Source organism: Schistocerca serialis, chromosome 4 (assembly GCF_023864345.2).
Source record: "Schistocerca serialis cubense isolate TAMUIC-IGC-003099 chromosome 4, iqSchSeri2.2, whole genome shotgun sequence".
Classification (NCBI taxonomy): Eukaryota; Metazoa; Arthropoda; class Insecta; order Orthoptera; family Acrididae; genus Schistocerca; species Schistocerca serialis.
The window spans coordinates 113,910,162-113,932,774 of record NC_064641.1 but is presented as its reverse complement, the minus strand read 5'-3'; the positions used below and the strand labels follow the sequence as shown (position 1 = coordinate 113,932,774).

Genomic DNA, 22,613 nt, shown 5'->3' with positions numbered 1-22,613 from the left:
CTCTCTCTCTGTCTCTCTGTCTCTCTCTCTCTCTCTCTCTCTCTGTCTCTCTCTCTCTCTCTCTGTCTGTCTCTCTCTCTCTCTCTCTCTCTCTCTGTCTCTCTCTCTCTGTCTCTCTCTGTCTCTCTCTCTCTCTCTCTCTCTCTCTCTCTCTCTCTCTCTCTCTCTCTCTCTCTCTCTGTCTGTGTCTGTGTCTGTGTCTGTGTCTGTGTCTCTGTCTCTGTCTCTGTCTCTGTCTCTGTCTCTGTCTCTGTCTCTGTCTCTGTCTCTGTCTCTGTCTCTGTCTCTGTCTCTGTCTCTGTCTCTGTCTCTGTCTCTGTCTCTGTCTCCCCCCCCCCACCCCCCGTTATAATGTTCACACAAGATACTTTATATACGAGGGGCGGTCGAAAGTTTCTAGCCTGAAATATTTACCGTAATGTCTTGCACAAACACCACCACCACCTACTTTTATGGTGACCCTTTGTGAGTATGCAAGTCAAATTTCGCGGCTCCATCGTTAGTTTTGCCGCTAGATGCGTTGTATAGTGTAATGTAAGCAAAATGGCGAATATCGAGAGAATCAAAAACCGCGCTGTGATTGAATATCTTCAGTTGAAAGGAATGACGCCCAAGGAAATTGCAGAGGACATGCGGAATACGCTTAAGGACGGCGCTCCGTCTTAAGCAACAGTGAAAAAAATGGGTGTCAGACTTCAAAAACGGAAGAACGAGTGTGGAAGATGCGTCAAGGAGCGGAAGGCCTGTCACGTTGCCACTGATGAAACAGTGATTGCAGTTCACGATACGATTTTGCAGGAGCGTCGAACAACGTTGCAGCACATTGAAACAACATTTGGAATCTCCCATGGGCGTGCTCATGACATTGTTGTGGATATTTTGGAAATGCGGAAAGTTTAATCTCGGTGGGTCCCGAAAGACTTGAATCCAGATCAGAGACGGCAGCCTGTGCATGTATGTGAAATTTTGTGAAGAAATCGTTCGCCACTATGAAGCGGATGAAGACGGCTTTCTTGCAAGGTGTATGACAGTGGACGAAATCTGGGCTCACCACTTTGAAGCTGGCACAAAACAAGTCACACAATGGAAACATGCTTCATCCCCTGCCCCCCAAAAAGAATTCTGGGTGCAAAAATCAGCAGTTAAGGTGATGGCATCGGTCTTCTTGGATGCAGAAGGGTAATTATGGTGGATTACTTGCAAAAGGGAATAACTATCAATGCATCATACTATCGAACCCTCCTGCGCCGTTTGAGAGAAGTGATAAAAGAAAAAAAGGCGCGGAAAATCAGCGCACGGAGTTCTTTTGCATCAGGACAAAGCCTTAGCTACGTTCGAAACTCTTCGTGACTGCGGCTTCGAATTGTTAAGTCATCCGCCATATTCTCCAGATTTGGCTCCAACAGACTTTTTTCATTTCCCAAACCTAAAAGAAGACGTCAAAGGACGACGATTAGACAATGATGATCCTGTGATTGATACCGTAAACGCTTGGTTGGACTCAAAATGGAAGAGCTTTTATTTGAATGGTTTGCACAAGTTACCTGAGCGTGCCCGCAAGTGTATTAGTGTACACGGGTATTATATTGAAAAATAAATTGGTATTATGGTTGTGTACATAGTTCCGCGTAGTCAGCGCGTACACAACTTTACCACTAGAGCACGCCCCACTAAGCCGAACAGCAGCAGGCGCAGCGCTCGTCCGGCTCCGCACTACGAGATGGCGCTGCCATAGAGACGGACCAAAGACTGCTTCCACCGATCCGCGTATTAATATGTAACGCAGCCAATGAGATTGCTGCTAACGTAGAATCTCTTCTCCTCGCGGATCACACTCGCGCAGTGATACATGAACGCGCGAGGTATTATAACGAGTGTCCAGACCTCCGATTAGTCAGTCTGCATTAGTCTGCAGTCAAGTTTCAGTCTGCGCCTAATAAGATTATCATATTCCTGTACATAGCCATGAAGAGAAATGTATAGACACTTTGTCAAGTATCAGAGATGTGTGAGAATAAGATTAACGTACCAAGACCAAAGGAACTTCAGATTGTCAATTGTAAACAGCATCCAGAATCAAGTTACGTAATATCTATGCTTTTTATTATTTTAATAAATGTGTGTGAAAATTAATCAAGTTCTGTTTAAAGTTGGTCACCGTCAATCTGCTACTCTAAGTGTGCACGTGGCATTTCTATCGTCTGACCTAACGGCAGAAGATAAACACGCCACGATAAGACCACGAGACATATTGCTGACACTCGTCTACTTCGTTAGAGCGACAAGTCAAATAATCTGATGGTGTGTGTACTGAAGGTCTTACAGTACGCTCACTACAATTATGAAATTTCTGATACTCATTATTTGTTAGACTACAAACTTTTCAACCCCCTCGTATATTAGTTGGCACGTTACTGGCCGTGTGTAGTGTTTGACAATGCGGGCAGACAGCGGAGGCATCGGTCACGTAGCGCGCCACGCATTCCGAGTGCAGGCGGCTGACAGGCTGGGCTGACACCGCGGCGCCGGCCGAGTGGCCTAAAACCGCGGCGGTAACGCGAGCCGACACTTCCCCTGTAATTGGCGTGTCCACGCTCCACTCGCTGGAACGCGTCCATCAGCTCCCACGCCACCGCCCGCGTAACTGAACACTGCGTACGGTACGCTGCTAGCCCTTTACGTGTCCGCTTGTCCTGTGCCAGAGGTTCCATTCAAAACGTCCGCCGCAGGTAACTACCCTACCTGTCAACGCTTCGAAGTCAAGGAGACGAGCACATTCCCGCGGCCACGGAGACAGAGGTGCCGAACAACGGTGTCGCTCGAGACGGCTGCGTCGTCTATCTTTGTTATTAAAACAACACAACACACGGCCGCCAACACTAACATTAGCGATAAGGACTGCGACAAAGTAACGCCAGAAGGGCGGAAAGCCGAAGGCGCTGGAGAAGTAACTGGCTTCGCCGGCAGGGGTGGCCGCGCGTTTCTAGGCGCTACAGTCTGGAACCGCGCGACCGCTACGTCGCAGGTTCGAATGCTGCCTCGGGCATGGATGTATATGATGTCCTTAGGTTAGTTAGGTTTAGGTAGTTCTAAGTTCTAGGGGACTGATGACCTCAGCAGTTGAGTCCCATAGTGCCCAGAGCCATTTGAACCGTTTTGAAGTAACTGGCTTCAAATGGTGGGCCCCTTTACTGCTGAGTCCCTCACAAAGGCCAGGCACAGCTCGGGCTGAAATACCAAGTGGAGCTATTTTGTGTGTGTCTAAGAATCATACTTACCGTTTCTGTTACTACACTGAAACGTCAAAGAAACTGGTATAGACATGGGTATTCAAATACAGGGATATGTAAACAGCGCTGCGGTCGGCTACGCCTGGTGCAGTAGTTAGATCGGTTACTGCTGCTACAATGGCAGGTTATCAAGATTTAAGTGAGTTTGAAAGTGGTGTTATAGCCGACGCAGGAGCGATGGGGCACAGCATCTCCGAGGTAGCGATGAACTGGAGATTTTCCCGTACGACCATTTCACGAGTGTATTGTGAATATCAGGAATCCGGTACATCATCAACTCTCCGACATCGCTGCGGCCGGAAAAAGATCCTAGAAGGACTGAACCAATGACGACTGAAAATCTTTCAACGTGACAAAAGTGCAGCCTGCCGCAAATTGCTGCAGATTTCAATGCTGGGCCATCAACAGCGTGCGAACCATTCAAGGAAACATCATCGATATGGGCTTTCGGAGCCGAAGGCCCACTCGTGTATTCTTGGTGACTGTACGACACAAAGCTTTATGCCTCTACACTGGGCCCGTCAATATCGACATTGGACTTTTGATGACTGGCAACATGTTGCCTGCTCGGACGCGTCTCGTTTCAAATTGTATCGAACGGATGGATACACGAATACATGGACTCTGTATGTCAGCAGGGGACTGTTCAAGCTTATGGAGGCTCTGTATGGTGTGAGGCGTGTGCAGCTGGAGTGGTATGGGGCCCCTGATACGTCTAGATATCCGATTCATGTCCATTGTGCATTCAGACGGACTTGGGCAATTCCAGCAGGACAACGCGACACCGCACACGTTCGGAATTCCTACGGAGTAGCTCCAGGAACACTCTTCCGCTGGCCACCAAACACCTCAGACATGAACAGTACTGAGTTTATCTGAGATTCCTTGTAAAGTGCTACTCAGAAGAGATCTCCACCCCCTCGTGCTCTTACAGATTTATGGACTGCTCTGCAGGATTCACGGTGTCAGTTCCCTCCAGCACTATTTCAGACATTAGTCGAGTCCATGCCACGTCGTGTTTCGGCATTTCTGTGTGCTCGCCGGGACCCTACACGATATTAGGCTGGTGTACCAATTTCTTTCGCTCTTCAGTGTAGATCTATACTCGGGGAGGTATCGTCTAGCGCGTGAGGATATTTCTTACACGAAACGCACGAGTAAACCTATCAGTAATCAACTCCTCTTATGTAGTGACTATCACTCTATAACCAAAGTTCTCTCTCTCTGGTTGGGGCAACCAGGGCATTTGTCCAGGGCCCCTGACGTTCAATGGCTCCTGGCGGCACCCCCGATCCCCCCTCCCCCCCCCCCCCCCCCCCCACACACACAGATTCTGTACAGCATTTGCAGCGGAGTTAGCTCCCATGTTAACCATAGAATGCCGTAGATTCTTTGAACAAAAAACCGCGTCCAGTAGTTGCAAGGAAGCAGACGTCACGCCTGTCAAACCACAAAACTGTTGTCCAGTTTCATTGAAGCCTACGTGCTGTAGAATCCTAGATGATATTCTGAGTGCAAACATAACGAGATATCTCGAGCAAAACGAGGCCGACCGTTGTGGCCCAGCGGTTCTAGGCGCTTCAGTCTGGAACCGCGCGACCGCTACAGTCGTTGGTTCGAATCCTGCCTTGGGGCCGGCCGTTGTGGCCGAGCGGTTCTAGGTGCTTCAGTCTGGAACCGTGCGACCGCTACGGTCGCAGGTTCGAATCTTGCCTCGGGCATGGATGTGTGTGGTGTCCTTAGGTTAGTTAGGTTTAAGTAATTCTAAGTTCTAGGGGACTGATGACCTCAGAAGTTTATTCCCAAAGTGCTCAGAGCCATTTTTGAACCTGCCTCGGGCATGGATGTGTGTGATGTCCTTAGGTTTGTTAGGTTTAAGTAATTCTAAGTTCTAGGGGCTGATGACCACAGATGTTAAGTCCCAGAGTGCTTAGAGCCATTTTTTGAACAAAAGGACATCCATGCCAACCAGGATGGATTCCGCGAACATCGTTCATGTGGAACCCATCTCGCGCTTTTCTCACATAACATCCTGAGAGACACGGATCAAGGCGTTCAGGTTCATGCATAGTGTACAGATGATGAGTAGACAATGAGGAACCGTAAAGAATCTAGCAGTCACCAAAGAAGTGTGACCATACAAACAAGGAGATGTAATTCATCCACGAAAGAACAGTTGTCAGACCTATTCTGGAGTGTCTCAGCTGTGTACTTACTCCTATATACCACTCCGTCTACAGGCCACAAGTGGCCCATCGGGACCATCCCACTGCCGTGTCATCCTCCGAGGAGTATGAGGATAGGAGAGGCATGAGGTCAGCACACCGCTTTCCCGGTCGTTATGATGGTATTCTTGACCGAAGCCGCTACTGTTCGGTCGAGTAGCTCCTCAATTGGCATCACGAGGCTGAGTGCACCCCGAAAAATGGCAACAGCGCATGGCGGCCAGGATGGTCACCCATCCAAGTACCGACAGCGCTTAACTTCGGTGATCTCACGGGAACCGGTGTATCCACTGCGGCAAGGCCGTTGCCCACTTACTCCCATATACGGCTCTCGAAATGACAAATGACTATCGTGGTAAATATCTGAGTAATTAGAGCTTCCGACCATTCACGATTGTAACAGGAAGGGGGGGGGGGCAGGAGTAAATCGTACTGTGGCACGTTGGGCATCCTCTATCACACGCCACACATCGTCAAGTTGACAAGTGATACTGGTCTGTAGTTATGGGTTACAATTAGAATCAGCTTGCGATCCGCAAGACTATCGTATGAAATTCTGCTTCAGCTATTGCTTAATGACGTGTTAATAGACTTCTTGATAGCCTTCAATACGATTACGCATTGTACTCTTTACTGGGATCAGAATAACAAAGCGACTGACAGCTAGTTATTTACAAAAGAGCTATCTCAGCAACAGCCAACCAGAGGAGATGCGCGGTCACGGTCACAATGTCTTATTCACCAGTATACCCACGACACACCACACATTCATATTGTTGATTCGCCTCCACGGGCAAAGAATCCACCACATTCAGGGAGGATGCTTAATTGCGTTGGACCTCCAGAGAGAATCTCAAAATAAGAAGCGTGGAGGACATGGACAGAGACTGTGGATAGATGGCGCTAGGTGGAAATGTGGTTCGGCGAGGCGTGCCGAGATAGCCCACGCAGTTGCGATTAACACTGTGTGTCCGGGCGGCACAGCGGTTAACGCAACTGCTTAATAAGCAGGAGATCTCGGGTTCGAATCCCGCTCCGGCACACACTTTTCACTCGTCACCGCATAAAGTCCCGATGCCGCGGACATAAATAGTTCCTTCCCTTTCCTTTCTCACCCTCCACCTTCAATTTACATAAATCGTTTTTTTGTTCCTCCTGGATACCTGCAATTGGGACTGTGCATCATGAGCCGGATTAGCCGTTCACAGATACAGTTTCCCCGTTGTCATAACGCTCTGCGGACGGCGGTTACCTCAGTTAACGTAACTGTTGAGATTCCTTTTCATCGTGTGCTCGAGTGGTGGTTTTTTTTTGTTGGCTTCTTTATAATACTCGTGGCAATTTCAGAAGTAACGTCTGAGTTTGCGGAGTTTCTGTGGCGATTATATTACGTGCACAGAAGCGAAAAAGGAAGACATGTAAACTTCTATTGGTGTTACAAAATGTACTACGTGGAATTCGTTATGAAACTGCTGTGTACTGTTCTTACGAATCACTAGTATTTGGAATCAGACGTTCCGTTATTCGGCTCTTACAAGAATTTTGACAGACCACATTATGACCAATTTTTGGCTTCCTATCTTTATCATTTAGCACCACTTTTTCCTAAAACGATGTATTTAGGGAAAAATATTCATCTGATCAATCTGCGATTTGGCAGTTTAAACATTAATATACTAAAGCACATGCTGTCAAAGTTTGGAAAAGCAACTTTAACTTTTAATTCAAATCTTAAATTATGGTGCAGTCCCGGCATACTCGCTCGCCTCTGTAACTCTCTAATGATACAGACCTTGTTTCGCCACAACTCGTTTGATATCTGGAGTGGAATGATACGAAGATGTGAATTCAGATCGTTGAGTCAAACATAAAAAGATGTACTACGCCTGTACTATTGAAATATGCTTACCGTTTAGGTACCACAGTTACCTACTTTAAAATATTGAGAGTAATAAATATTAATCTTCTGATGACAAACATTAAGTTTCGTGTGCGCCTCTTGACAAATTTAATTCGTAGGTTAAGACATGCTTTCAAATTCATCGAACCAGCTATGTAAAACCATGCAACTTTCGAACCGTTACCTCCTCTTAGAAAAATGTGTAGGGACGCCCATGCACAGTGTCATGCAGTTGTTTCAAGAACTACGGGATCAGAAAGACATGCTTTGACAACTTCGTAATTTATGCTGTGTAACATGGGACGAGTTAAATTAACCCGAAGATTAACACAGGTCTATAGACTACGTGGAATGCTGTATCGCCGTGCCGCTGCCACCCACGTTCGGCAGCGTCAGTCTTTCGGTTTTTTGTTTCGTTAGTGGAGCATCTTTCTCCTTCCTTCTTATTTCTCTCAACCTCCTGTCGTTTGCCGGATCCACATGTGGGCTCACTAACCGTGTCATATAAGATGCTGGATCGAGATACGGTTACAGCTTCTGAATTACCGCCTGTTCCCGGTTGGAAAATTTCCTGCTGCCCATGCTTTTACTGGGCGTTGTGGAGAAAAGATGTAGATGTACAGGGTGATTAAGAAAGAATACCACAACTTTAAAAATGTGTATTTAATGAAAGAAACATAATATAACCTTCTGTTATACATCATTACAAAGAGCATTGAAAAAGTTTTTTTTTTTTCACTCAAAAACAAGTTCAGAGATGTTCAATATGGCCCCCTCCAGACCCACGAGCAATATCAACCCGATACTCCAACTCGTTCCACACTCTCCGTAGCATATCAGGCGTAACAGTTTGGATAGCTGCTGTTATTTCTCGTTTCAAATCATCAATGGTGGCTGGGAGAGGTGACCGAAACACCATGTCCTTAACATATCCCCATAAGAAAAAATCGCAGGGGGTAAGATCAGGGCTTCTTGGAGGCCAGTGATGAAGTGCTCTGTCACGGGCTGCCTGGCGGCCGATCCATCGCCTCGGGTAGTTGACGTTCAGGTAGTTACGGACAGATAAGTGCCAATGTGGTGGCGCTCCATCCTGCTGAAATATGAATTGTTGTGCTTCTTGTTCGAGCTGAGGGAACAGCCAATTCTCTAACATCTCCAGATACTGTAGTCCAGTTACAGTAGCACCTTCGAAGAAAAAGGGACCAAAAACTTTATTGGCTGAAATGGCACAGAAAACGTTCACCTTAGGCGAGTCACGTTCATACTGAGTTGTTTCCCGCGGATTCTCAGTGCCCCATATACAGACATTGTGACGGTTGACTTTCCCGTTAGTGTGGAAAGTTGCTTCATCACAAAACACAATCTTTGAAACGAAAGATTCACCTGTTTCCATTTGAGCAAGGATAAAATCACAGAAATCGATTCTTTTAATCTTATCAGCTGCAGACAGTGCTTGAACCAATTTCAGACGATAAGGTTTCATAACTAACCTTTTTCGTAGGACTCTCCATACAGTTGATTGTGGAATTTGCAGCTCTCTGCTAGCTCTGCGAGTCGATTTTCCTGGGCTGCGAACAAATGCTTTCTGGATGCGTGCTACATTTTCATCACTCGTTCTCGGCCGTCCAGAACTTTTCCCTTTGCACAAACACCCATTCTCTGTAAACTGTTTATACCAACGTTCAATACACCACCTATCAGGAGGTTTAACACCATACTTCGTTCGAAATGCACGCTGAACAACTGTCGTCGATTCACTTCTGCCGTACTCAATAACACAAAAAGCTTTCTGTTGAGCGGTCGCCATCTTAGCATCAACTGACGCTGACGCCTAGTCAACAGCGCCTCAAGCGAACAAATGTACAACTAAATGAAACTTTATAGCTCCCTTAATTCGCCGACAGATAGTGCTTAGCTCTGCCTTTTGTCGTTGCAGAGTTTTAAATTCCTAAAGTTGTGGTATTCTTTTTGAATCACCCTGTATATTGGGAAAAGATGCAATCCAACAAGGGAATCCTGAGGGATGCCAGAAGTTATTGTGGCCCGTTCTGAAGTAACGTCCTCTGCTGCATCTTGCAACGTAATACTTTGTAAATAACAATGAAAGCTTCTAGCTGCATAATATACCGTTGTTGATTGTTTTGCAGTACCTCGCTGTCTGTTTGGCCGGGTCCAGGTAAGTAGCTGCGCGCCACTGACGGAGAGGAGTGCTGGTGTGTGTGTGTGTGGTTGTGACACGGAGGCGGTTGCCGCTGTTTCAGACGCGGGGCGGCATGGAGGAGAAGCGGGGCGCGGGGGCGGCCGTGGGCCGCGCGGGCGGCGGGGGCGGTGGCGGTGGCGGCGGCGGCGGTTCCAAGGTGTCGCAGATGGCGCACATCTTCCAGGCGATGGCGCCCGCCAAGGATGCCGACGGCCAGCAAGGGGCGGCGCCGCCCGCGCACCCCCACCCCCATCATAACCAGCACTCGCCTCGGCCGGAGCGCCGCCGCACCGTCGCCGGCGAAGACGTCTTCAAGGTGAGCCGCCGCGCAGCGGCCAGGGGACAGGGCTACCCGTGTGGTGCGGCCGTGACCCTCTCTACTCGTCATTCAGCATCGTCCTTTCGTGCGGAGTGCCACACTGCTGTGGCGCGGGGATTTCGAAGTGTATCGCATCTGCAGACAAGTGCCTGCAAACGAACAAAATATCAATCACGTAACTTCATTCTTTCTAAATGATGATTAAACTGTCAATACCTTCTCTCTCTACAATACTGGCTTGGTCCATAAGTTGCTAGCGTTTCTCCGGAAATTTAAAACACAACAGAGACTTCAGTCCATCAGTAATACACCGAGGAACCAAAGAAACTGGTACACCTGCCGAATACCGTGTAAGCCCCCCGCAAACGCGCAGAAGTGCCGCAACACGACATGGCACGGACTCAACTAATGTTTGAAGTAGTGCCGGAGGTAACTAACACTATGAATACTGCGGGGCTGTCCATAAATCAGTAACAGTATGAGGGGTTGGAGATCTCTTATGAAGAGCACGTTGCAAGGCATCACAGATATGCTCAATAATGTTCATGTCTGGGGAGTTTGGTGGCCAGCGGAAGTGTTTCAACTCGGAAGAGTGTTCCTAGAGCCACTCCGTAGCAATTTTGGACGTGTGCGGTGTCCCAGTGCCCTGCTGGTATTGCCCCAATCCGTCGGAGTGCACAGTGGACATCAGTGAATGTAGGTGATCAGACAGGATGCTTACGCACGTGTCATCTGTCAGTCGTATCTAGATGTTTCAGGGGTCCCACATCACTCCAATTGCACACGCTCCACACCGTTACAGAGCCTCCACCAGGTTCAACAGTCCTCTGCTGACATGCAGGGTCCATGGATTCATGAGGTTGTTTTCATACCCGTACACGTCCATACGCTCGATACAATTTGAAACGAGACTCTTCCGACCAGACAACATGTACCCATCATCAACAGTTCAGTGTCGGTGTTGACGGGCCCAGGCGAGGCGTAAAGCTTTGTGTCATGCAGTGATCTAGGATACACGAGTGAGCTTTCGGACCCGAAAGCCCATATCGATGATGTTCGTAGAATGGTTCGCACGCTAACACTTGTTGATAGCCCAACACTGAAATCTGCAGCAATCTGCGGACGGGTTGCACTTCTGTCACTTACATCTTGATAAAGTGCCATTGTAGCAGCAGTAACAGACCTAACAATTGCGCCGTTATTATGTCTGTTTACATATCTCTGTACTGAATATGGATGCCTATACTAGTTTCTTTGGCGCTTCAGTGTATATTCTCCTGCACTATTTCCAACAGTCCCCCGACGCTGGAGTAACTTTCCGATTCCACGATTGTAAAAAGCACATGGTTTTGAGGCGAGGAAGTCGTTCACACATGTTTAAAGGCATTTTCATCCTGGGAAGTAAATTTCTTGAAGAGTGTTCGATAGAGAGCGAAAAAGGTGAAAATCTGATAGCGCAAGATTAGGTGAATAAGTTGGTTGTGGAATCACTTCTCAACCCAGCTCCTCCTATAGAGTGTTGTTAGTCTAACAGAATGCGGAGGAGGCGGGGGGGGGGGGGGGTCGGAGTTATCGTGAAATAGCATCACTTCACGCACTCTTCCATTTTGTTATTAGACTGCGTCTGCAAGACGTCTCTGTGTTCACAGTAAATACCAGCAGCGATGGTTACATCTTGGGGAAACAGTTCTTAGCACACCACACCGTTGCTGTTGCACCAGAAGCATAATATACTACTGGCCATTAAAATTGCTACACCAAGAAGAAATGCAGATGATAAACGGGTATTCATTGGACGAATATATTATACTAGAACTGACATGTGATTACATTTTCACGCAGTTTGGGTGCATAGATCCTCAGAAATCAGTACCCAGAACAACCACCTCTGACCGTAATAACGGCCTTGATACGCCTGGGCATTGCGTCAAACAGAGCTTGGATGGCGTGTGCACGTACAGCTGCCCATGCAGCTTCAACACGATACCACATTTCATCAAGAGTAGTGACTGGCATATTGTGACGAGCCAGTTGCTCGGCCACCATTGACCAGACGTTTTCAATTGGTGAGAGATCTGGAGAATGTGCTGGCCAGGGCGGCAGTCGAACATTTTCTGTATCCAGAAAGCCCCGTACAGGACCTGCAACACGCGGTCGTGCATTATCCTCGAGGAATGTAGGGTTTCGCGTTAAATTAGAAAAACAAAGAATATTTTTGAAACGTACTGGCAGATTAAAACTGTGTGCCGGACCGAGACTCGAACTCGAGCCCTTTGCCCTTCGCGGACAAGTGCTCTACCAACTGAGCTACCCAAGCACGACTCACGCCCCGTCTTCACAGCCTTACTTCTACCAGTTAGCTTGGAAGGTAGGAGACGAGGTACTGGCAGAAGTAAGGCTGTGAAGACGGGGCGTGAGTCGTGCTTGTGTAGCTCAGTTGGTAGAGCACTTGCCCGCGAAAGGCAAAGGTCTCGAGTTCGAGTCTCGGTCCGGCACACAGTTTTAATCTGCCAGGAAGTTTCATATCAGCACACACTCCGCTGCAGAGTGAAAATCTCATTCTGGAAAGAATATTTTTGTCTACCGTTATGCGTGTTGCAGTTGCTTCCGTTCTCTACCCTTTACATTGTTTCTACTTTACTATCACCTGTTCATACTGTTTTGTGGCTAAATAAACGCAACCTCTCAAAATTTCGGTTTGTTGCTTTAATTTCGGACACCAGTGTGTTTAGAGAGGTCTGAATGTGATCCAGAGTAGGACTAACTATTTTGGCTTGATTTATTTAACTAAGAGTAAGCCGAGGATGAGCTATTATTCTTCGTATTGTTTGAGTTAATTTGTGAATCATCATGTTAAACTCTGAACTATTTTTAGTTGTTAAACTTTCGTGTGTTGTGATCACGAAATTGACTCAATTTTCGCCTAACTTTGATGACTATTTAGTTTGGGGAGTTTGCTACCATTCTCGTAACTTTACTGCATCTGATAAGGTTATATGGCGTCTGTATTTTAATCGAATATCGTTGGACCACTTCCCCTTTATGTAAGATGGCCTTTCTCGAATAAAAATTATTCAGCATAATTCTGTCATCATCATCAGTTACAGGTGTCAGAATAGAACCCTTCCTTTTAAATTATTCATTAATCTTTTATTTTATATTTCTGTGTATTTTATTAACTCGCAATGCCAGACACTGCACAGACTATTTGACAACAGGATCACAGCTACAGGTTGTTATTAGCAGGGAGTTAGCGGCAGGACATGAAAGCAGACGTGTGCGACTAAGACCCTATGACTACATCGAGCTATTCTTTTTAAACAGAGGCGTGCATACATCAAGTACCTGAGGCACGAACAATATCAGACAAAGTCCGCCCCCCCCCCCCACCACACACACACACACTAAGGAGACAACGCGCACCTGCGATATTCTTGTCCTGCTGTGTTCAAATTTTTCCTCACCGTCACTGACTGATATGCTATCAGCTGCTGGTCTTAACGGATTAAATCTTATCTCCTCTTGGGTACCAAAGTGGCATTATCACAACTGTGAACTATATTGAAAGTAAGTCGGGCAAATTTTAGTTCCATATCAGTGTGACGTACAATGAGCGACTACAGCAGTGCCATCCCCGTCATGTTAGAGAACGCAGTGTGACGGAAATCTGCGTAAGTGATGTAGGTGAGTCTCACACCTCACCCATGTCTCACATCATGAAAGCATGCCGAACTCAAATAATATTCTCGTTTGAGGGACGGTAGTTGGTTGATTGGTTGATTTGGGACAGGGGACCAAACAGCGAGGTCGTCGGTCCCATCGGATTAGGAAAGGATTGGGAAGGAAATCGGCCGTGCCCTTTCAAAGGAAGCATTCCGGCATTTGCCTGGAGTGATTTACGGAAATCACGGAAAACCTAAGGACGCGGGTTTGAAACGTCGTTCCCCCGAATGCGAGTCCAGTGTGATAACCACTGCGCCACACCACTCGGTCCGAAGGATGGACCACCATCAAGAGTGTATCACATTCTCTGGGATAGCCCCTCCAAGTCGGCAGACAAGACCTGAAGGTCACTGACGAACTCTATCGTCGATACAAGCTACGGACATCAATGAGACGCAGACAACGGTTGTATATCTCACACAGTGCTGGGACTGTCCGTTATTCTGTGCGCTACTAAGTGGGATCGACTGTTTTTAATAAAAGCGGCTACACGGGGGCCAAGATGTCACTGGATGTAGAGGAGGCATCTGCTACACCGCGCTCCTGATGAACTCTGGTGACCACGAAAAACTGGCTGCCGTAGTGCACACCCTCAGCGTGAATTTGCTAACCATGTATCATCACCTTAAACAAGGCACAGCAGCAAGCGAAACTGACGCGGGAGCTTAAGCGAACAATCTTTCTCCCTATTCTCCAGAACCGAGTGGACAGCACGTTTAAAGTAGATAAATATTGGTAACCCGTGAGGCCTGAAAAACGATGAGAGAAATTATGTGGAAGAGGAGTGGCAGCCCAGTAAGGTTCACACGACCACAGCACATCCGGGACTCGGGTTGCATCACGCCAAAATCCACCAACCGCTCTCCAAGATTTGCGAACAGCGCTGCAGGGAGAATTGGCGTTACTGCCTCAACATGAGACTGATGACATCATTCGCAAAATGACCCATCGTTTGTCAGGCCTGGATTACTGCCAGAGGTGGTCACACCCCATACTGAGCGCATTAGCGAGTTGGAATGTGTGTTAAATTAGAGTGCATTATCCTGCTGAAATGTAGGGTTTCGCAGGGATCGAATGAAGGGTAGAGCCACGGGTCGTAACACATCTGAAATGAATTGTAACGTCCAATGTCGCCAAAGACGACTGCGATCATCATGATGCTGTAAACATAACCTTGGTTTTGAAAACCAGCATCACTTAAAAATAACGTCTAACTGCACCTTCTGACCAAATTCTGGCTTCCTAGCGTCATTATTTAGCGCCTCTGATTTTTTTTTTCCTTAAAACGGCATTTTTCCGTAAATTATTAAGTTTAGAACATCAAGACTTCGTATTTGGAACATTATTACTAACCTATAATTTAACAAAGTTTTAAACATAAATTTTGATTTTTAATTTCATACTAAATTGTGATGTGGTGCAATACTTGTGCGCTACATGCAGACGCGTTAAGGCTACTAGCAGTGTACTGGGGTAAGTCCCGGCGCACTCGCTCGCAACTGTATCTCTCACATGATACAGCGCTTGGTTTGCTTCAGTCCCTTCCCCCAACCAACTACTGTGTGTGGTGATTGATGTAAGTCGAGGTGTGGTGAAGAGGACTTGGATCTGTGGTTGCAGGAGCCGGCGGGCGGCGGCGAGAAGCCGCAGCAGGCGACGGTGGTGCGCACCGAGAGCCACGTGGCGCGCTTCATCACGGCGCGCGCGCTCTTCGAGAAGCTGGGCGACGCCCCGGGGGCGGCGCCGGGAGCGGGGGCGGCGCCGGTGCAGCCGCCGGCCGCGGCCGCCCCCGCCGCTCCCGGGCGCCGCGCGGCCGTGCCGGGCCGCCTCCAGCTGCGCGCGCCCCGCTCCGACGGCGCCGCCCCCGCGCGGCCCGCCGCCAACGGCCTCCACGACGAGGGCGCGCCGCCGCCCCCGCACCCGTTCGGTACGTAGCGCTGACGCTGAAACTGCTTATCGTGTGTTGCGTCGGGCTCGGTGTACAGGGAGCGGGTTGCCAGACGGGATGGACGCACTTCTACCCGCCAAGGCCGGCACACACGAGTATCTACACTTGAAAACCGGTCAAAATTATTTTATGCTTTTGTTTTGCTGTGGGGTCAAATGAAATACATTGTTGTTGTTGTGGTCTTTAGTCCAAACACTGCCTTGATGCAGCTCTCCATGCTACTCTATCCTGTCCCAGCCTCTTCATCTCTTAGTAACCACTGCAACGTACATTCTTCTGAATCATCGTACTGTACTCATCTTTTGGTCTCCCTCTGCGATTTTTACCCTCCACGCTGCCCTCCAAATACTAAATTGGTGATCCCTTGATGCCTCAGAACATGTCCTGCCAACCGGTCCCTTCTTCTAGTCAAGTTGTGCCACAAATTCCTCTTCTCCCCAATTCTCTTCAGCACCACCTCATTAGTTACGTGATCTACCCATCTAATCTTCAGCACTCTTCTGTAGCACCACATTTCAAAAGCTTCTGTTCTCTTATTGTCTAAACTGTTCATCGCCCATGTTTCATTTCCATATATCGCTCCACTCTATGCAAATACTTTCAGAAGACTTCCTGACACTTAAATTATACTCGATTTTAATAAATTTCTCTTCTTCAGAAACGCTTTCCTTGTCACCACCAGTCTACATTTTATATATTCCCTACATTATTTGACTTTCATTATGTGTTTATGAGCAAAATAACTGATGATGGTCGAAGTAGAGAGGATATAAAATGTAGACTGGCAATGGCAAGGAAAGCGTTTCTGAAGAAAAGAAATTTGTTTACATCGAGTATAGATTTAAGTGTCAGGAAGTCGTTTCTGAAAGTATTTGTATGGAGTGTAGCAATGTATGGAAGTGAAACATGGACGATAAATAGTTTAGCCAAGGAGAGAATAGAAGATTTCGAAATGTGGTGCTACAGAAGAATGCTGAAGATAAGGTGTGTAGATCACGTAACTAATGAGGAGGTATTGAATAGGATTGGGGAGAAGACAAGTTTGTGGCACAACTTGACCAGAAGAAGGGATCGGTTGGTAGGACATGTTCTGAGGCATCAGGGGATCACCAATTTAGTATTGGACGGCAGCGTGGAGGGTAAAAATCGTAGAGGGAGACAAAGAGATGAATACACTAAGCAGATTCAGAAGGATGTAGGCTGCAGTAGGTACTGGGAGATGAACAAGCTTGCACAGGATACAGTAGCATGGAGAGCTGCATCAAACCAGTCTCAGGACTGAAGATCAACACAACAATATGTGTTTATTTTCAAAATGTACAAACTTAGCATCCAAACTGTTGCAATATATCTTTATTCAGTGTCAAATTGTTGGTCATCGTCCTTTTCGTCGTCTTTACCTTCCTGTGTAGTTTCGTCGTTGTGTTTTCATGTAGAGATAAAGACGGTTAGTTTGCAGTCATTAGACTTACGGCCTCTTGAGAAAATGGGATGCCTTGGTCTGCTATAACTTCGATATGGGTCTGAATCTCAAGATTTTGAGGTAACAAAAATACCCATAGAAATACTGTCTATTAACGTACAATTTAATAACAGGGTGTGTACGCCGCGGGAAACCCGGGAACTTTTTCTCTCCGAAGAAATCCGGGAACTACGTGAGAACTTTTTAGAATTCCTGGAATTTTTCATTGTTTTACTCTCCAATTAAATTTTTGTAATTTTAACTGGTAGGAACTGATGATCTAACAGTGAGTTTCACTTTAGCCCGGTCCTGCAGAACAATACTGCAGCAAGAAAAGAAACGAGAGAATAACACCAAAATTTTAGCTGCAAAGAAAATGTACCTTTTAAAACAACAAAAATCAGTGCATGAACAGCCATGTGTGGACAGCAAAATATGTCAAAGGCTTTACGATGAAGACTAAATAGTACTTCGTAAAAACGAACTGCTTTCGATGAGTGTGACGTCCCAACTGTTTGCATTTCTAACACGTCACGGAAAAATATTGCAAACGGTGATTTGAGAAGCGTTATTTTAAAAGTAAATTTCCCTTTACACAAGATCAGTTACGTTATTTGTGAGAATGTGCGATGAATTTCTTAAATCGTGGAGCGCTTGAATCTCATTCAAAATTTAACGCTTTGAGGACCAGCCACTTCGAAAACCAGCCATTTATGCTACTATTTAAAAATTTACTGTCACATTTGTGTTTGATACATGTTAAAAAGTAACAGATGTCAATAAAGGCCAGTCTTCGAGGTTAATTTTCATATTTATTTTAGTTCTTTCACAGATCACAAATTATGCAATAATGCATCAGAAAAAGAGCGGTGTCAGTTGTTGAGCAGTTTCACATGTAATTGGCTTTTCTATAGAAAAGTCGTAATGATCGACGGAACATTTGTTGATCCAGCTCACCTACGAAATGTTAGGTGCATAGCAGTGGAATTCATAATCCTGCTTGTCAGAAATAGTCAGATGCTGCAATTTAAGCTGTGCTCTTAGGATCCTGCCTAACCAAAAAGTCGGAAAAAGCATAAAATTTGACGACCAATGTTACACATGAAATCTTAGTTTCTTGTTATAACTGTACGGTATGTATATCATATTAATTTAAACCAATATGTTTTCGTGTTCGCGCTACTTAACAGTGATGTGTTCTGTTAGCTGACTACATCACGTCCTATGCTCTGAAAATATCTGTTGTCATTGGCTGGCGAGACCACATGGCGCGAGCTATGATTGGCTGACAAAAACGCTTCGCGATCTCTATGTCAATGCTTTGGACGCTACCATGCTGTAATTGGTGAGATTCGTATTTGTACTTCCGTAGTACGAAAATACACAGTGTACATGTTGCTGCATGTCAAAAGATCTTTTCAAAGCGCGTTGTTTTTTGCTGGCTTTCGTTTCCTAAAGTGCGGGGAAGTTCAACGACGGCATAAAAAGCCTTTACCATTCAAAGGATTGATAAGTTTCCAGCTCTGAGGGAAAGTATATTGTTATTTAACACGGAAAAAATGTGCTTTTACGCGCGGTATATTGTATATTTTCACTCGGGAAAAGTGTGTTATTACCTGGGAAGAAGTGTATTTTTGAACGTGAAATCCGAGAATTTTTTTCCTTGTTCGCTTATACACTCTGAAACAATAAAAGTATGATATAACAAGCTGCGACATGGTCGCGAATAAAACAGTGACGTAAATATATAGTAAATTACCTTTACTTCACGTCTATGGTCACAGCACCACATTTCGAAAGCTTCTATTCTCTTCTTGTCTAAACTATTTATCGTCCATGTTTCACTTCCATACATGGCTGCACTCCATACAAATACTTTCAGAAACGACTTCCTGACACTTGAATCTATACTCGATGTTAACAAATTTTTCTTCTTCAGAAACGCTTTCCTTGCCATTGCCAGTCTACATTTTATATCCTCTCTACTTCGACCATCAGCAGTTATTTTGCTCCCCAAATAGCAAAACTCCTTTACTACTTTAATTGTCTCATTTCCTAATCTAATTCCCTCAGCATCACCCGACTTAATTCGACTACATTCCATTATCCTTGTTTTGCTTTTGTTGATGTTCATCTTATACCCTCCTTTCATGACACTGTCCATTCCATTCAACTACTCTTCCAAGTCCTTCGCTGTCTCTGACAGCATTACAATGTCATCGGCGAACCTCAAAGTTTTTATTTCTTCTCCATGGATTTTAATACCTACTCCGAATTTTTCTTTTGTTTCCTTCACTGCCTGCACAATATACAGATTGAATAACATCGGGAAGAGGCTACAACCCTGTCTCACTCCCTTCCCAACCACTGCTTCCCTTTCGTGCCCCTCGACTCTTATAACTGCCATCTGGTTTCTGTACAAATTGTAAATACCCTTTCGCTCCCTGTATTTTGCCCCTGCCACCTTCAGAATTTGGAAGAGAGTATTCCAGTCAACATTGTCAAAAGCTTTCTCTAAGTCTACAAATGCTAGAAACGTAGGTTTGCCTTTCCTTAATCTATTTTATAAGATAAGTCGTAGGTTCAGTATTGCCTCACGTGTTCCAACATTTCTACGGAATCCAAACTGATATTCCTCGAGGTCGGCTTCGATCAGTTTTTCCATTCGTCTGTAAAGAATTCGTGTTAGTATTTTGCAGCTGTGACTTACTACACTGATAGTTCGGTAATTTTCACATCTGTCAACACCTGCTTTGTTTGGGATTGGAATTATTATATTCTTCTTGAAGTCTGAGGGTATTTCGCCTGTCTCATACATCTTGCTCACCAGATGGTAGAGTTTTGTCAGGACTGGCTCTCCCAAGGCTGTCAGTAGTTCTAATGGAATGTTGTCTACTCCGGGGGGCCTTGTTTCGACTCGGGTCTTTCAGTGCTCTGTCAAACTCTTCACGCAGTATCATATCTCCCATTTCATCTTCATCTACATCCTCTTCCATTTCCATAATATTGTCCTCAAGTACATCGCCCTTGTATAGACCCTCTATATACTCCTTCCACCTTTCTGCTTTCCCTTCTTTGCTTAGGACTGGGTTTCCATCTGAGCTCTTGATATTCATACAAGTGGTTCTCTTTTCTCCAAAGGTCTCTTTAATTTTCCTGTAGGCAGTATCTATCTTACTCCTAGTGAGATAAGCCCCTCTACATTTATCCTCTAGCCATGTCTGCTTAGCCATTTTGCACTTCCTGTCGATCTCATTTTTGAGACGTTTGTATTCCTTTATGCCTGCTTCATTTACTGCATTTTTATATTCTCCTTTCATCAATTAAATTCAATATTTCTTCTGTTACCCAAGGTCTTCTACGAGCCCTCGACATTTTACCTATTTGATCCTCTGCTGCCTTCACTATTTCATCCTTCATAGTTACCCATTCTTCTTCTACTGTATTTCTTTCCCCCATTCCTGTCAATTGTTCCCTTATCCTCTCCCTGAAACTCTGTACAACCTCTGGTTTAGTCAGTTTATCCAGGTCCCATCTCCTTAAATTCCCACATTTTTTACAGTTTCTTCAGTTTTAATCTACAGTTCATAACCAATAGATTGTGGTCAGAGTCCACATCTGTCCCTGGAATAGTTTTTCAATAGTTTAGCGTTATATTTTGTAAGAATTTGCCTTTTGTTTCCTCTACATTTTTTTCCATTCCAAAAAGCTAATAATACTTTTAAACCATGCGTACCTGCTATACCTTTGTAGGCACACACACACACACACACACACACACACACACACACACTCTGTGGTGTGCTAGCTAATGTTGTCAGCAGTTGATATCGATCGACGTCATATGCTTTCTATCCCTTCAGCTACTCCCATCTGCCAACTATATGCCCCGATAACTGAGTGGTGCCGGCACGGTAGCTCAGCGTGTTCGGTCAGAGAGCTGGTTGGCCTCTGTAATAAAAAAAACTGAGAGAAAGGACCAACAGCGAACTTCAATGGATGTCATGTGACGACCGCAACGACTAAACACAACGATCAACAACGAACAAAATGCAAAAAAAAGAAAAAAGTGGTCAGCGTGACGGATTGCCGTCCTACGGGCCAGGGTTCGATTCCCGGCTGGGTCGGGGATTTTATCCGCTTAGGGACTGGGTGTTGTGTTATCGTCGTCATCATTTCATCCCTTTCCGGCGCGAATGTAATAAGACCAGCACCAAGGCGGCTGGACCTGCCCCGTAAGGGGCCTCCCGGCCAATGACGCCAAACGCTCATTTCCATCTGCTAACTCACAGAGTGTCGTCTTTTGAGAGAACACCACGGACTGACCTTAAGTTTTGTTCGTACTTACAAGACTGGAAGATCATCCATCGCACAAAACTTTCCTACAGCAGTGAGAAACAGTTCTCAAAATCGCAGCGCTGCTTTGGGAAACTGATCGTCCAATCCGAGGAGTAGTCTGCCGTTTCCACACGTTAGGAATGCGCGTATTGAGATGTCCACACACGATGCCGATTTCCTCGTGCGCAATCCCAGGCGCACGAGAATGAAAGCGCTCGCGGAAAAACCAGCGGAAAGGACGCATTTACACACGGGCGTCTTCGTGTCAACACGTTGCCCAGCTGCCCAAGCACTCTGCTGTGGAGCTCCTTCTTTGGAGTTCGTGCTGCGTTTATTGAGATTAAAAATCGTCAGAAAAAGGAAAGACAAAAGCTACTGTTTGTGAAAAGTACCAAATAACAGAGGTACGAGAACCACGTTTATTTGCAAATTTCCAGCGAAATGTTGCATATTCTGCTTGGGAAACTGCAACGATACGGCTGATAAGTAACATTTCGTTAGCGGGTAACCGGCGACTTATATAGCAGTTTGAACTATTTATTTCGCATTTCAAAACAACGCATTTCAGTTAATTATTACTGAAATGAAGAATACTTCGTGTCCACACGAAGGCATTTGTGTTTTCAACTTGGAGCATAAATGCCCAACAGAGCACTCACGCATGCCAGCATAATTACCTCGAAATGGCGGCCGTTCATAAGGGCGCGTTGCTTCCCGGGATCGGTGGGAATCTATTGCGCTTCTCAACAGTCGATTGGCAGCTGCGTTGTTTCATTGTATAGTTTGTTGATGCTGTGCTGTGAAGCGATTTATGTGCACTAACGTCAGTTGCCTCCAAAGGAAGCACGCTTAAAGTTATAGATAATTAAAAACAAAGAAAAATCGTTTGGAATGTCAACTCCGAAGATTGGGTAAAAATTTGAGCGTCAGATATTAGATAAAGTGTCTCCGGTCATATTACTGTAAAGAATGCTATACCGTAAGTTTCGAAGTAGGAGAACAGAGAAGAGTAAGCCAGAAACTTTTGAAAGATGTACGTGAAAACTGGACGCTTATTCATGCTATGGCGACATAACAGCGTAGCTGAGGAACTTTACATATGAACAAAAGAAATAATACGGTATGTTAGCTCCTCCACGAAGTGAATCCACTGCTGCTGCTGCAAAAAAAAAAATACAAAACTGAGGAACTCTTACCTCCGTTATGGC

At 45.8% G+C, this 22,613-nt stretch overlaps 1 protein-coding gene and 1 long non-coding RNA gene across 2 annotated transcripts in view; both read left to right on the top strand.

The window, feature by feature from the left end:
• LOC126475370 (uncharacterized) overlaps nucleotides 1-9,733 on the top strand; it is a 656,349-nt gene extending 646,616 nt beyond the window's left edge. Inside the window, exon 4 of the long non-coding RNA XR_007586712.1 lies at nucleotides 9,677-9,733. This is a non-coding gene — a long non-coding RNA (uncharacterized LOC126475370). The remainder of the gene's footprint in view (nucleotides 1-9,676) is intronic.
• Nucleotides 9,734-9,798: 65 nt separating this feature from the next.
• The window catches only part of LOC126474300 (uncharacterized), a 175,845-nt gene continuing 163,030 nt past the window's right edge, over nucleotides 9,799-22,613 (top strand). Inside the window, exons 1-3 of the mRNA XM_050101766.1 lie at nucleotides 9,799-9,931; nucleotides 15,278-15,421; nucleotides 15,515-15,584. Coding sequence (XP_049957723.1) covers nucleotides 9,803-9,931; nucleotides 15,278-15,421; nucleotides 15,515-15,584 — 343 coding nt within the window. The 5' untranslated portion in view covers nucleotides 9,799-9,802. The remainder of the gene's footprint in view (nucleotides 9,932-15,277; nucleotides 15,422-15,514; nucleotides 15,585-22,613) is intronic.